This window comes from Chlorocebus sabaeus, chromosome 24 (assembly GCF_047675955.1).
Source record: "Chlorocebus sabaeus isolate Y175 chromosome 24, mChlSab1.0.hap1, whole genome shotgun sequence".
NCBI classification, from domain to species: domain Eukaryota; kingdom Metazoa; phylum Chordata; class Mammalia; order Primates; family Cercopithecidae; genus Chlorocebus; species Chlorocebus sabaeus.
The window spans coordinates 78,156,011-78,171,161 of NC_132927.1; the positions used below are offsets into that span (position 1 = coordinate 78,156,011).

The 15,151-nt window shown below is 45.6% G+C and overlaps 1 protein-coding gene across 4 annotated transcripts in view; it reads left to right on the forward strand.

The window, feature by feature from the left end:
* Positions 1-15,151, forward strand: part of PPP2R5C (protein phosphatase 2 regulatory subunit B'gamma) — a 167,278-nt gene that overhangs the window by 19,233 nt on the left and 132,894 nt on the right. For 3 of the 4 annotated variants that reach the window (XM_007987870.3, XM_007987872.3, XM_007987871.3), the window contains exon 3: positions 4,823-4,988. The exons of the other annotated variant lie outside the window; for it this stretch is intronic. In XM_007987870.3, the coding sequence (XP_007986061.1) occupies positions 4,823-4,988 (166 nt within the window). The remainder of the gene's footprint in view (positions 1-4,822; positions 4,989-15,151) is intronic. 4 annotated transcript variants of the gene reach the window in all.

A 15,151-nucleotide genomic window follows, 5' to 3' on the forward strand; every position in this document is an offset into this window, starting at 1 on the left:
CAGGCCCAGAGTCCAGGGACTGAGGCTCGGGCTTGGCTGCAGCACTGCCTGGGTGATTTCAGGCGCTCACCCCACAGCCTGAGCCCTGCTTTCCTCTCTGTAAGCTAAGGATGCACCAGCTCGGCCTGAACCACGGAATGTAACACGGGGCAGCCGCTCCCCAGCCTTCCTCCCTAGCTGTCTCCCTCAAGCTACAGGTGCCTTGCAGTGCCGCCACCGGAGGAGTCTGTAGTTTTACGGGACATCCGAGGAGCAGGGAGGGAGCCGGGTGTCGGGGCTGCGGCAGGGTCCCCTCCGGGCTGTCCGCGAACCAGCGGTGTTGGTGGTGTCTGGCACCCAGAAGGAGGGCTTGTTTACAGCCACCGTGTTTCCCGGGACCCTGGCTTCTGTCCTCTGCCCAGGGACCCCTTCAGACCTTCCCCACCCTCCCAAGCCTCAACCGGCGCTGCGTCTCCCGGTGGCCCAGCGACCTTGGCGGCTTTGGCCCCTGAGCCGCTAGGCTGCCGGGCGCGCTGTACATGGGGGGCCAGGCTCGACCTCACTCCTGTTGTCGCCGCGGACCCGCGTGGGCTCCCGCCGGGCCCTCCTGCCGCCCCCTAGCCTCCCTGCCCCTGTCCTAGCTAGCCTGCGCCTTCCTGGGCGCCTGACGCACCCCTCTGCCCCAACCATGTTTTCTCGAGTGTCGTCTGTCGCGGCCTTCCAAGGAGACCCTCAGCTCCCACCGGCCGCCTCCAGAGCCTCCGGCATGGGCCCCAGGCCACGGTCCCGCCTCGCCCCGGAGTCCGGAGCAGCGGAGCCGGCCCCCTGGGGAAGAAGCGGAGGATGCGGATCTGGCCTCCTGCGCTGCGCCTCCAACCCTCTGCTTGGCCGCGCGCAAACCGCGCTCTCCCGTTTCCTTTCCGTCCCGTCTCGGGGGCTTCGTCCTCTCGCCGTGGCCGTGGCCAGGCGTCCCGGAGCGACACCCAGGATCCCGCCCCAGCACCCGCTCCGGCTCCCACCCTCGTCTGCGCCCACCTGCCCTGGGCAGCTGCTCCCAAGGGAGCCCCTCGCCCTCCCTCTCTCCTTCCCTCCATTCTTCTCTCTCTGTGTTCCTCCTTCTCTCTCTCTCTCCTTCCCTCCCTCCCTCTCTCCTTCCCTCCCTCCCTCTCTCCCCCTTCTTTCTCTTTCTCCCTCTTGCCACTCCCTCTCTTCCTACCCTTTCTTCCCCCCTCCCCGTTTCTCTCCCCCTCCCCCTCCCTCTCTCTCCTCTCTTTCTCCCCATCCCCCTCCCTCTCTTCCCCCTTTCTCCCCCTCCCCCTCTCCCCCTTTCTCTTTCTCCCCCTCCCTCTGTCTCCCCTCTTTCTCCCCCTCCCCCTCCCTCTCTTTCCCCTTTCTCTCCCTTTCTCCCATCCCCTTCTCTCTCTCCTCCCTCTCTGTTTCTCCCCCTCCCCCTTCCCCTCCCTCTTTCTCCCCCTTCCCCTCCCTCTTTCTCCCCCTTCCCCCCTCTGCCTCTCTTTCTCCCCCTTCCCCTCCCCCTCTCCCCCCTTTTTCTCCCCCTCCCTCTCTTTCTGCTTTTTCTTTCTCCACCTCCCTCTCTCTCCCCTCTCTCTCTTTCTCCCCCTTCCCCTCCCTCTCTCCTCCCTCTCTTTCTCCCCCTCCCCGCTTCCCCTCCCTCTCTCTTTTTCCTCCTCCCCCTTCTCTCCCCCTCCCCCTCTCTCTTTCTCCCCCTCCCTCTCTCCCCCTTCTCTCCCCCCTTCCCCTCCTTCTCTACCCCTCTCTTTCTCGCCTTCTCCCCTCCCTCTTTCCCCCATCTCTTTTCTCCCCCTCCCCCTCCCTCTCTCCTCCTCTCTCTTTCTCCCCCTCCCCCTTTCCTCTCTATCTCCTCTCTTTTTCCCCCTCCTCCTTCCTCTCTCCTCCTCTCTTTCTGCCCCCCCTTTCTCCCCCGTCCCCCTCCCTCTCTCCCCCTTTTTCTCTCTTTGTCCCCTCCCTCTCTTCCCCTCTCCTTTCTCCCCCTCCTCCTTCCTCTCTCCCCCCTCTCTCTCTTTCTCTCCCTCCCCCCTCCCTTTCTTCCCCTCTCTCTCCCCCTTCCCCTCCCTCTCTCTCCCCCTCCCCCTCCCTCTCTCTCCCCCTCTCTCTCCTTCTTCCCCTCTTTGAGCCCAAGTTCTTGGTGGCATCTGCTTTGGGCAGCTCTGCAGCTCCTTAGGGAGGTCACCTCACCTTCCCAGGGACAGACAGTGTCTCATACAGACAGAGCCTGCCCTCCTGAGCTGATGTCCCATCAGGGAGGAAGATGTCCCCTCAGAGTTGGTGGGAGCATCAAGTCACAGTGTTGTGGGGCAGGCAGCGGGTGGTTGGTCTGGGCAGGGCCGGCAGAGTGGCTCCTCTCTCTGGCCTTGGCCCTGACAAGAGAGAGGAGTGGGGCGTGGTGGCCAAAGGGCCAAGGGCCCCTTCGAAACTGTGCCCGAGGGCTGACTTCTTATTGTCTCAGGGGCAGAAGCCTATCCTCAGTGTGTCCCCATGGCAGTCAGGACCCATGAGCTCACCTCCCAGCCCCCAGGCCGGGCCACCTTCCATGTGGCTGACCTTCCAGCTGGGGTCAGAAGCCACGGGGGAGCCCTGTCATTGGCCTCTACCCAAGGTCCTCGCTGTGAGTGCTGGGCTGGCACTATAGTGAAATGAAAAGGAGATGGAGGGGTTATCTACTGGAGCACGCACATATGTGACTGAACATCTAAAGCCGGGACAGCTCCTAGGAGCAGCTCCTCCAGACTGTGGAATCAATGCCAGGGGCGCCCAGAGAAGGCGGAGCAGAAACTGTCTAACTGGGGGATCTGTGGAGGAGCTGGTTATGGAGGGGCTTTTAGGGAAGAAAGACCCAGGCTTTCATGATAAAAGATTGACAGATGTCAAGCTCAGAGCCCAAGAAAGTACCTTTTGTGAAAAAAGCCACAGACTGAGGGAGAGAAGGGAAGGGAACCGAGGCCCCTGCCTCCCAGGTCAGAGTCTGCCTGCTGTTCCAACAGTCTGTCACATCAGACAGCGCTTTGCAGGCATTCCTAAGCACCTTAGTAGAAAGTAAAGCAGCTCTTACTGCTTATGAAAATTTCATTCAAGGATGAGAACAAATTAATGTTTGGGGCTGCAGTTGGTGTGTCTGCTCTCCTTGACCCTAAACTGGATGGGTTTGTGTCTGCAGGATGGAGTCTATATTAGTTCATTTTCACTATAAAAAACTACTTGAGATTGTGTAATTTATAAACAAAAGATGTGTAATTGACTGACAGTTTCACATAGGTGGGGAGGCCTCAGGAAACTTACCATCATGGCAGAAGGCAAAGGGGAAGCAAGGCACTTCTTACACAGTGGCAGGAGAGAGAAAGGGAGGGGGGAGCTGCCAAACACTTTTAAGCCATCAGATCTCGTGAGAACTCACTATCACAAGATCAACATGGGGGAAACTGCCCCCACGATCCAGTCACCTCCCACCAGGTCCCTCCCTCGACTCTTGAGGATTACCATTTGAGATGAGATTTGGGTGCGGACACAGAAGCAAACTGTCTCGGAGCGGGACAGCCTTTTTAAAGAGCATATAGGCAGACACAGACTCCCTTTCTTTGGGCAGACAAGAAGGGTGGGCAACAAGCACATTGTGTCACTGCTGGAGAGTGGTGGCAGCAAACAGTTGTGGGCCAGGTCACTGCTTGCTACCCAGAGAGCCCTTCAGCTGGGGGGCCCAGAGGATAGCTGAGCTCCACAGACCCCCTTGGTGAGCTCCTTTGGCCTGTGTGACAGGAGACCCCTGGTTCCTCTGCTTCGTGCATCCTCAGACTCTCTCCGCCTCTCCTGAGTAGTTCAGAGGGCAGCGTTGCAGGTTGGCCGCAGGGGTGTTGACCAGCCCTGGAGCTATGGTGCAGCCTGGGAATGAGCACACACACCAGGAGCCTGGGACAGTGGCAGCAGAACCGCTCCAGCAGAGCCTTTTCCTGGGGCTCAAGGGAAAGCACTCAGACGGCCTGCTCTGTGTGTTCAAGGCTGAGTGGTGAGCCAGCAGGGAACATCTAGCATTTTGTGAGATACTCAGCTGTATTCATCTCCTCGCACCACTGTACAAGTTACACATGCAGCAACTCCAAAGAGCATAAACTTACTATGTTACAGTTCTGGCATGCAGGTCTGAAATGAGGCCAAAATGAACGTGTCAGCAGGGTGGTGATGGCTCTGGAGGTTCTAGAGGAGAATCTATTTCCAGCCTTTCTCACCTTCTAGAGGCCGCCTGCCTGCCTTGGCTCGTGGCCACTTCCCTGCATCTTCCAACCCAGCCATGTAGCATCTTCAGATCTCTCTCTGACCCCTGCTTTCGTCATCCCATTGCCTTCTCTTGTCTCCCTCCTGCCTCCCTCTTGTAAGGACCTGTGTGATTCCCTTGGGCCCACTTGGATGATCCAGGATCATCTTCCCATCTCAAGATTTTTAACTGAATCCCATCTGCAGAGTCCCTGTCGCCAAGCAAGGTCCCATATTCACCGGTTCCAGGAATTAGGATGTGGACATCTTGAGGGGTCATTATTTAGTCTGCCACATCAACCTATGTGGTAAATATTTAGCAATCAAAAGTTTGAAGGAAGATACGAGAAATTAGGTGTATCTTTGAATCTCTCAGTCTAGCATTGCTGAAGGTGGGACCTAAGCCCCATACTCCAGCCACTCTAAGGAATGATGTCTTCCATGGAGTGAAGGGGAATGCCCCAGAGTAAGACTCGTGTATATGCTTTTCTATATTTTAATGGTGCTAAAAAATACAACCATTGTACATATTCATTTGTTTTTGTTTTTGTTTTGGAAGCAAATTTCCGTCAGGAAAAACAGCCTTGTTGCTGTCCCGTCTACAGTATCTGCTAAAATAAAAGTACCAGTCTCTCAGCCCATAGTGAAGAAAGACAAACGGCAAAATTCTTCAAGGTTTAGCGCAAGCAATAATAGAGAACTTCAAAAACTACCATCCTTAAAAGGTAATTTTTATTTGTCTTTTAAAAGTTAAATTGTGGCTATTGGAGTGAAGGAGCAATGTTTTGATAGTGTGCTAACTTATTCCTTTGCTGTGTTTGTATTTTGCAGGGTCGTCTTTTCTGTATTGAGGTGTTTTTTGTTTTGTTTTGTTTTTTTTAGGTTGCATGTCATTAACTTGTTTACTCAATTAACATTTTAAGTTCCAGAGCTATTTAAGATAAAAGTTTAACAACACAATATAGGCATAATACACTAAGAAAACAGGAAAAGCTGAACATCTTTTTATTTATGGTATTAAGCTAGCCAGTTTTTCTTTTAAATTACTTCTCATTTGTTTGTCTTAGAACTGTAGCAATTCTGAAAGGAATTACTCCAAGTAGAATAATGGTAAAAATTATCGTTGAAGTTCTCTACGTTTCTAAAGTAAGGACTGTAGCTATAGTACATTATGGACTTGCTTTGTTATGAGTCATTAGGGATTACCTCAAGCGTTCCTTATATGAAATTAGGAAAAAGTGCTCTTTACTTTGAATTTCCCCCCAAATGACACAGCCATCCCTTTCCATCTCAGGTTGTTTAATCCCTAAAAGTCTTCCTTTAGATTTTGAGATTGAGGTGCTTAAAACCTTATCAAGGAAAACAGAGTAAGGACCTTAAAGTCAAATGTGAACCTCTTAAAGCCTTTATAATTACTAAAATGTAAGACAGATATACTAAATAAAAAATCATTTTTCATACCTTAGATTTATAATAATGGATCTTTTTTAATTAATTTCCACTGAATATTAATTCAGCAACCAGTCCAGTGACTCTCGCTTATAATCTCATTACTTTGGGAGGCTGAGGCAGAAGGACCACTTGAGCCCAGGAGGTCGAGACCAGCCTAGGCAACATAGGGAGACTCTGTCTCTACAAAAAAATAAAATTTGCTGGGCATGGTGGCACACACCTGTGGTCCTGGCTACTGGGGAGGCTGAGGTGGCAGGATTGCTTGAGCCTGGGAGGCCAAGGCTACAGTGAGCCATGATCATGCCACTGCACTTCAACCTGGATGACAGAGTGAGATCCTGTCTCAGAAAAAAAAAAGTAAATATGAACTCAGTGAGAGCAGCAGTCTGTCATGTTTATAGCTGTATTCCCAGGCCTTCCACACTGTGAAGCAGATAGCAGATTTGCCAGGTGGAGGGAGGGAGGGAGGGAGGGAGGCTGGGTGGATGGTGGATTTATGGGTTAATGAATTTTCTTGCGCCCCACTTGCTAGAAATTCAGGTTCTCGGCCGGGCACAGTGGCTCACACCTGTAATCCCAGCATTTTGGGAGGCCGAAGAGGGCAGATCACGAGGTCAGGAGATCTAGACCATCCTGACTAACAGGGTGAAACCCTCTCTCTACTAAAAATACAAAAACAAAATTCGCTGCGCGTGGTCGCGGCGCCTATAGTCCCAGCTACTTGGGAGGCTGAGGCGGGAGAATGGCGTGAACCCGGGAGGCGGAGCTTGCAGTGAGCCGAGACTGTGCCACTGCAGTCCAGCCTGGGTGACAGCGAGACTCCGTCTCAAACAAACAAACAAAAAAAGAAGTTCAGGTTCTCGCTTGCATTTTCTAGAGCTTGTATTGTATTTGGCTTATAATTGGTTTACCTTTGTGGTAGATAATATGCATGCTAAGTCATTTTTTATTAGTCTTCCTCTTCCCAAATAGAATATACGTTTCTCATGCTGTTCATTCATTCAGCAAATATGTGTTGAGCGCCTGTGTAAGCAATTCTAGGTACTAGGGGTACAGAATTAAACAAAACTAAGCCCCTATTCTCCTGGAGTGAGCAACCCATTGGTGAGACAGCAAGGAAAGGGATAGGTACCGACTCCTCCTTCCAGTACCCTCCGGAGGCCGAGAGTCAGAGGGAGGGAAAAGGCTTTGTATAACCATCGTTGGGCCTTCGTATCCCAAGCCCTATCCCTAATGCCCGTCACAGCTGGGGCTTGGATCTGCCATGATACAGAAGGTTGGCCATGTGCCGCACCTTTCCATGCATGCCCTGCCTCAGCCAGTGCATGCTGGGTGTGTACTGCTGCTGAGTTTGGTCAAATGCCATATGATTTTTCTCCTTAAGATGTTAAGACTATAATTGCTGTGTTGATAGATTTTTCCGGTTTTGAACCAGCTTTGCATTTGTCAGTTTTGTCGTCGTATATTATTCCATGCACGGGGCACAGCCCATGCAAGTACTGGTGTATGCCGGCCTCCAGCATACTTCCTTTACCTCTTCTGAGGAGTCTCTGCACAAGACTCTTTCTACATCTGTTCTACATCTGTTTTCTATTCTCAATCTCCATTTCCTTCGTTTTTTATTATACCTAGTAAGAATGGCATGCAATGTACTTCCACTGACACTTACATTTTCACTGTTCCCGAAAAGAGTAAATTCTCCATAGTAAATCCACATATCCAGGAGAATTTCACATGGATCAAGCCAGTTCCCCTCACTGGTCTTGTTTGATAATTATTTCTTGGCTGTTCTAAAACATTAATGTTTCTGTATATATACTAAAATAATTTCATCTAGTTCAGAAAAATAATTGATTGGAATTAAAGTTATATATTAATTTGGTGAAAATTGATATCTTTTTTCCATCTAGGAGGATGGTATATATCCCCCATTTTTCTGGGTCTTGTTTTCTGACTTATAAAATTTTATGGTTTTCTTGTAAATCTCTAACTTTCCAGTAAATTTATTTCTAAATACTCTATAGCTTTTGCTTGTCACTCTTGTGACTGGGTTATATTTTTTCCCATTTCCACTTCTGATTGGTTTTTGCTAATCTCATCTAGAGCTATTGGTTTTTAAATATTTTGCCATCACCTTACCACATTTTCGTATTAGTCTTAATGTTTCCACTACAGTCTGCATATATAGTCCTGTTGTTTGCAATGGATTCTTTTATCTCTCTTCCACTATTTATGCCAACATACAGCAGTTATTTTAATTTTATTCTGCCACTAAGAAGGACCAACAAAACCTAGAACAGAGGTGATAGCAGGCATTCCTGTTTTCTCCCGTTTCAGTAAATGGCTTCGGCATTTCCTAATTTGATGGGAAAGTGGCTCTTGGTTTCTGGTAAGCAGTCTTTGCAAGGCTGCTGGTGCTCCAGAGTCCACACCCACAGGACTCTTCCTGGACCCATGCAGGCGGGTTGGCACCATGCCAGTGCATGCTGGGTGGGTACCGCTGCTGAATTTGGTCAAATGCCACATGATTTTTCTCTTTAAGATGTTACTATTATAATTGCTGTGTTGACAGCTTTTTCTGGTTTTGAAATATCTTTGCATTTTGTCAATTTTGTCACAGTGTGTTTTCATAGTGTTTGGAACTAATTTTCTTTAGAGTATTTGCTTCCATATTTACTACATGGAGCTGGTCTATGGTTTACTTCTTTTTCATAAACCTGTATTTTGTCCCATCTAAGATTTGTTGTCACCAGCACTTCGTGATGGTTCCTGGGGTGGCCTGTAGAAGCTTTTCCCAAAGCAGCTCCCTCACACTGCCAACTCACGACAGGGATGATGAGATGGACCTGGATTTCAGAAACAATACCATGTGGAATGTGTCCATGAAATAGGGTTGAAAGGTTGACTTGGAACTCAGTGGGCCTGTTGCTTTTCTCTATGAAACATCTGTAGCTTCTTTCCATAGTGGGTTCATTTAGAAGGGGGGGTCTGTTCACTAGTACATGGTCATTGTTTAATGGCCCTTTTAATCTCTTCCCCATCTGTGGCGGTTATGTCTCCTTGTAAGTTCATTTATTCTTTTGACTGTTCTATTTGTGTTCAATATTATTCATCTGCACTTTTATCTTTAATTATCCTGTGTCTTTTATTTGAACCTTTTCGTCATTTATTGAGTAGAGAGTTCACTTATTTTTAGTTTGCTTTTTAATAATAAAAGAATTTAAAGCCATGTATTCAGAGTGTAACTTTCAGCCCTATCCCTAGATTTTCTTTTTTTCCTACCTTTTCAAGTCATAGGCTTTTCTTTTTTAGAGTTAATTGAAGCATAATTTACATATCCTAAAATTTACCCATTGTAACTGGAAAATTTAGTTATTTTAGCAAATACATAGAGTTGTGCAACCATCACCACAGTTCTATTTTAGAATGTTTCCATCTTCCTCCAAAAGTTACCTCGTGCCCATTCACCATTAATTTCCACGCCAACCCCAGATGCAGGCACCCACTGATCTGCTTTCTGTCTCTAGACTTACTTTCTTCCGGACACTTCATATAAGCGAAATCATACCATAGGTAGTCTTTTACATCTGCTGTAATGTTTTTGAGGTTCATCTGTGTTGAGTAGTTTGTTTCTTTTTAATGCTGCATCATATTCAGTCAGATGAATCTAACACATTTTGTTCATCCATTCACCAGTTAATGGACATTTGGGCTGTTTCTTAGCTGGTATGAGTAACTGCTGCTGTGAATATTTGCATAGAAGTCTGTGTGAGCATATATTTCATTTCTCTTGAGTAGAGACCTAGGAGTGGAATTCCTGGCTTGTATGGTAAGTTTATGTTTAGCTTTTTAAGAAACTGCTGGCTGGGCACCGTGGCTCACGCCTGTAATCCCAGCACTTTGGGAGGCTGAGGCGGGCAGATCACAAGGTCAGGAGATCAAGGCCATCCTGGCCAACACGGTGAAACCCCATCTCTACTAAAAATACAAAAAATTAGCCGAGCGTCGTGGCGGGCGCCTGTAGCCCCAGCTACTCGGGAGGCTGAGGCAAGAGAATCGCTTGAACCTGGGAGGTAGAGGTTGCAGTGAGCTGAGATCACACCACAGCACTCCTGCCTGGGTGATAGAGCAAGACTGTGTCTCAGAAAAAAAAAGAAAAAGAAACTGCCAAACTGTATTCCAAAGTGGTTGCACTATTTTACGTTTCCATCAGCAAGGTATGAGGATGTGTCCACATTCTTGCCAATATTATTATTGTCTTTCTGATTATAGCCTAATTCTTGTGGGTGTGTAATGGTGTCTCACTGTGGTTTCAATTTGCATTTCCCCAGTGACTGGAAATATTAAGCATCTTTTCATATGCCTGTTAGCCATTTGTCTGCCTTCTTTGATGAGATGTCTACTTGTATCTTTTGTCTATTTTTAAGTTGGTTGTCTTCTTGTTGTTGAATTATAACAGTATGTTATCCCAGCTATGAGTCCTTTATTTTATCAGAAAATAAAATACAATAAAAATAAATTATTACAGAAGTGAAGTGCAAAATACAGCCACAATGTTTTTATTATTCAGTAAACATAAGATTGCCCTGTTAAGTTGATATGAAAGTTTCGAAACGCATACTTCTCAATTTTTGTTATTCATTGTAAATCTTCAGATGTGTCTATATGTGTTAAACCCTTCTTTTGAGCTTTTAATTTCAGGGCTTTTTTTTTTTTTTCATTGGTGAAAGTTCTGTTTGGTTCTTTTTTCGGTCTGCAGTGTCATTTTAAAATATTTTCCTATTCTCTTGAACACACCATCAAAACTTGTCACAAGAATAGTAAACGCAGCTGTTTTATAGCCTGTGTCAGGTCATACTAGTATCTGAGGTGTTTGTCACATTTTGTTCATGATGTCTTATTTCCTTGTGTATCTAATTTTTTTTTTTTTTTTGTATATTGGTCATTGTATTCAGATATTTGAAATAAATTGAAACCTAGAATCAAAGTGTCTTGTTCAATAGGGATTTGTTTTTGCTCTGCCAGACACCTGGAGGCACTGCCAATCTGGGAGTGCCTTAAACCACAACACTGGTTTGTTAAATCAACTGACCCAGTTGTTCTGCAATATATCCCACTTACCACCCTGTGGTTCCTGTAAATGGAAACCTTTTTTTGGCTGAAGTACATCAAAGGCAATGCTTTATAACTTAGGAGATAGTGTCATTATTGTGAGAGATACATAGCCTCTGGTTGCCTGTCATCAGAAGTGATGCTAAATTTTCAATTTTACTAGTGAATTCAGTTGATGATAGATTGATATCTCTATTGAACAATTACGTATTTCCCTTTACAACTCAAAAAGTACTAGTAATAATCTGCAGTGTATATTTTGGCATCCTGCCAATGTGTATTCCCTGTCAACCATATGCTAATGTCTTGAACAACAGTTGATAATCCTTTCCTGAGTCCGTAGTTTCACTAGAGAATTCAACATTTACTCTAACATTCTTCTGAAAGCAGTGATTTTTCTTACCAACCAGAGATACTTGGTTATCTTGAAATGGAACTCCTACTGAAAAAGAAGGATAAGCATAATTCTTTGTTTTTTATTACCAGTTCCCTCTAATGGTGACAGCTGAAGCTTTTTTCTAGCTTTCTCTTTGTTTTAATATCATTGTGGACTAATGTATTGTTGTTGATTTCAGTGTGTTTTTGTGTGCTAAAATCATTAGTCTTTCTGGTGTTCAGATGGCATAATTTCAATCACTGAGTGCCACAGTGCTACTGTGGTTCTTTTACATAGCCTCATTTATTTTTGATTCCTTGATTTCTGACACAGTGAGATATCCCTTGGGCTCATTTAGTACCTTCTCTTCCCCAGACTTAAAATCAGCCATTTTTCTTTTTCTTTTTTCTTTTCTTTTTTTTTTTTTTTTTTGAGACAATCTCGCTGTCTTATCCAGGCTGGAGTACAGTGGTGTGATCTTGGCTCACTGCAGCCTCTACCTGCCACGTTCAAGTGATTCTCCTGCCTCAGCCTCTCAAGTCGCTGGAATTACAGGTGTGTGCCACCAAGCCCAGCTAATTTTTGTATTTTTTGTAAATATGGGGTTTCACCATGTTGGCCAGGCCAGTCTCAAACTCCTGACCTCAAGTAATTCACCCACCTCAGCCTCCCAAAGTGCTGAGACTACAGGTATGAGCCACCACACCTGGCCAAATCAGACATTTTTCAAAGAGCCCAGGTTCCTTTCAGTGGTAAATATATTAGCAACCAAAATCTGGGTCAGAGGGATGTTTATTGCTACTGGTCTGACGTTACTTTTAAATGCTTTCAGTGGAGGGAGCTAGAATATAAATTTTCTGAATTGTACATTCATATTGATATTTTAAATTTAATTTTAACATTATAGTGTTTTTGAAGCAGGTTATTTCCCTGAGCACTTCACGGGCGGAAACTGGAGTGCATGGGTGTGGGAACTAGCTGGCCTCTTCAGCAGCAGCAGAGGCGAACTCCACTTACTCGCTGCTCCACCCCTTATGGGAGGGGGAGGGCAGGTGAGCTGGTGCAGGAGCCAGGGTGAGCACTTTTGGGCACCAGCAGGAGCAAACCCCATACCAGCCCCATGGCAGCATCTTCAGGGGTCCCTGTGATCCCTGAAGCCCCAGAGAAAGTATTGCAATACTCTTTTAGCTCTGCCATCCATGGACGACTTAAGTGTTAACAGCTCAGTGGAGGGTCAGTGTGACGACCTTTTACACCCGCACTCATGGCACCGGAGTCGTTGTCCAGCATCCAGGAGGAATGAAGTTGCACGAACGAATTGCAGATGGTAAATGAAGGAGATTTTATTGCCAGCAAAAGTGGCTCTCAGTGGGAAGGCAAGCTAGAAAGGAGACAGAGTGGGAAGGTAATCTTCCCCTGAAGTCTGGCTGTCTCCATCCAGATTCATCTCTGAAGTTACATCATCAAGCTGTCCCTCTGAAGTCAAGCCACTTCTTTCCAACATCCAACTGTAGTCTGCAATGTCCAGTTGCTTCTCTTCTCTCTGCCAGCTGAGCCTGGGGTTTTTATGGGCATGGGATGGAGGTATGGGGCAAGCCATTGGTGGTTTTGGAAAAGGCAACATTCGAGTGAGAAAACAGGGATGCGTGTTCTCACTTTGGGCCAAGGTTCCAGGCTTTTCGGCTTGAGGCTGGGGCCCTCACCGAGGACCTGCCCTCTTCTGCCCAGAACTTCCCTGCCTCCTGTTCTTATCATTTGCACTCATTTCTTGGCTTTTCATAGTTTTATCTCTGTCTTACACTGAAAATGTTGATTTCTAGCATCATTAATATAATTATGGGTATATTCTCTTAAACAATTCCCCAAAACAATATTGATATTACTGCAAACAGTTGGAACTTTGAATTGACCCATAGTCATTGCAGAAAGAAATGGCTGTTGACTTTATTTATTTATTTATTTATTTATTTAAGAGACAGGGCCATGCGATGTGGCCCAAGCTGGTCTTGAACTCCTGCGCTTAAATGATCCTCCTGCCTCAACCTCCCAACTACCTGGGATTACAGGCATGCACCACCATGCCTGGCTACTGTTGGCATTTTTGTTGAGATCCTGTTACATTTTGCAACTATCTGAGGGAGGGCTGGCATCTTGTGATGTTTGCCTCCTCTAAGAGTATGCTATGACTATTTTCCAAGGCCATTTTCATGTCCTTTATGGCTGTTTTTAAGTTTCCCTTGTAGGTTTTGCAGGTCTCCTACTAAGCTAATGCCTAGATAGTCAATTATCATTGCTGTTGTAAATGGGGTCTTTTCTTCCATTATGTCTTCTAGTTATTAGTTGTTTATTTGAAGGCTATTGAATGTGGGGGTCTTGCTTTCATAACCTGCTTCCTTACTGAATTACCTGATTGTTTTCATCAGTTTTTCAGTTGATTCTTTTGAATATTCAGGTATTAGTTAGAGCATCTGCAGATAATTTCACCTCTGTTTATAATTGTAAACTCACATGTCTTTCTCTCCAGTTGAATTTACTAATAAATTCAGTAAAACAATTTCAGTAAAATGTTACGTAGTGGTGGTGAGAGTGGGCATACTTGTCTTGTTTCTGACATTAGTGGGAATGAAAGGCATTATTTTTAGCAACCGTTTATTATTTCATTCTGTGGATACCCCAGTTTTTCAGCCATTATAAATGACACTGTTCTGTTAATCTTTTGTTACCATTGTTGTTCACATCTTTGAACCTTTCGTTAAACTTGATGAAGGAAGTACTGGATCAAAGAGCAGGGATTTTCAAAAACCCTTAATAGATGTTGTCTACACACTTTGCAGAGAGTGGCACCACATACTCCCCCAGAGTGTGAGCTGCCTGTCCGTCATCTCTCTCCAATGCTGAGATCATGTCAAAGTTGTAGATTTGAGAAGTAGAAAAAGGTATTTCATATTTTTATTTTTTTTAACAGTGAGGTTGAATACAGCCCTCAGACCTGTTCATTGAAATATTATTCTGAATGAATGCCTTCATTTAACAGTTTTGGACCAGAAGGTAGAAGGGTTAAATGTTAAATAAAGAGACCCTTTTTTTAAAGATATTTATAAAAGGAGTAAGTTAATCAGGGACTTGTTTTTTTGAGGCCATTTTTAGAAAAGAAAAGACTGGGAGAAGTCAAAGTTATAGCGGAATAATGTAAGACTTATTATTGGCTAATTAGAGACTGGGGTAAAAGAGTTGCTGAGTATTTGGCCTTTTGTGAAAGAAGTCATTGCATTATTGTTAGAATTTACTTGAATTGTTTAAAATTGGCTTTTGAATACCAGTTAAATATTTTATATCTCTTGCCTTCCTCTTGTGCAAATACAATACTTCATCCTCATTCAAAGCAGTTTATTTTCTTTTCTTTTTTTTTTTTTTTTTTTTAAGACACTCTGTCTCCTAGGCTGGAATACAATGGCATGATGTCAGCTCACTGCAGCCTGGACCTCCCAGACTCAAGCAATCCTCCCAGCTCAGCCTTTGGAGTAGCTGGGACCACAGGTGTGCACCACCATGCACAGCTAATTTTTGTATTTTTAGTAGAGACGGGGTTTCACCATGTTGCCCAGGCTGGTCTCGAACTCCTGGGCTCAAGCGATCCACCCACCTCTGCCTTCCAAAGTGCTAGGATTACAGGCGTGAGCCACTGCACCCTGCCTATTTTCTGATACAATTGAAAGCTTTACCATAAATTTAACTGCTTACAAATGAATTATGCATATATTTACAGGAACTTTGGCTTCTGGCCTGTTAGTTGAAGAATAATAAAAATGGACTGTGCGGAAGCTATCGAGTGCCTGCTGCTCTTCCAGTTGGCTTAGAAAGAGCCAAGCAGGGAACCTCTGCTTTCGTTAGTCTTTTCTTCTCTCACATGTTTTGATTTTTGTTTCTTCTCGTGATTACCCCTATTAT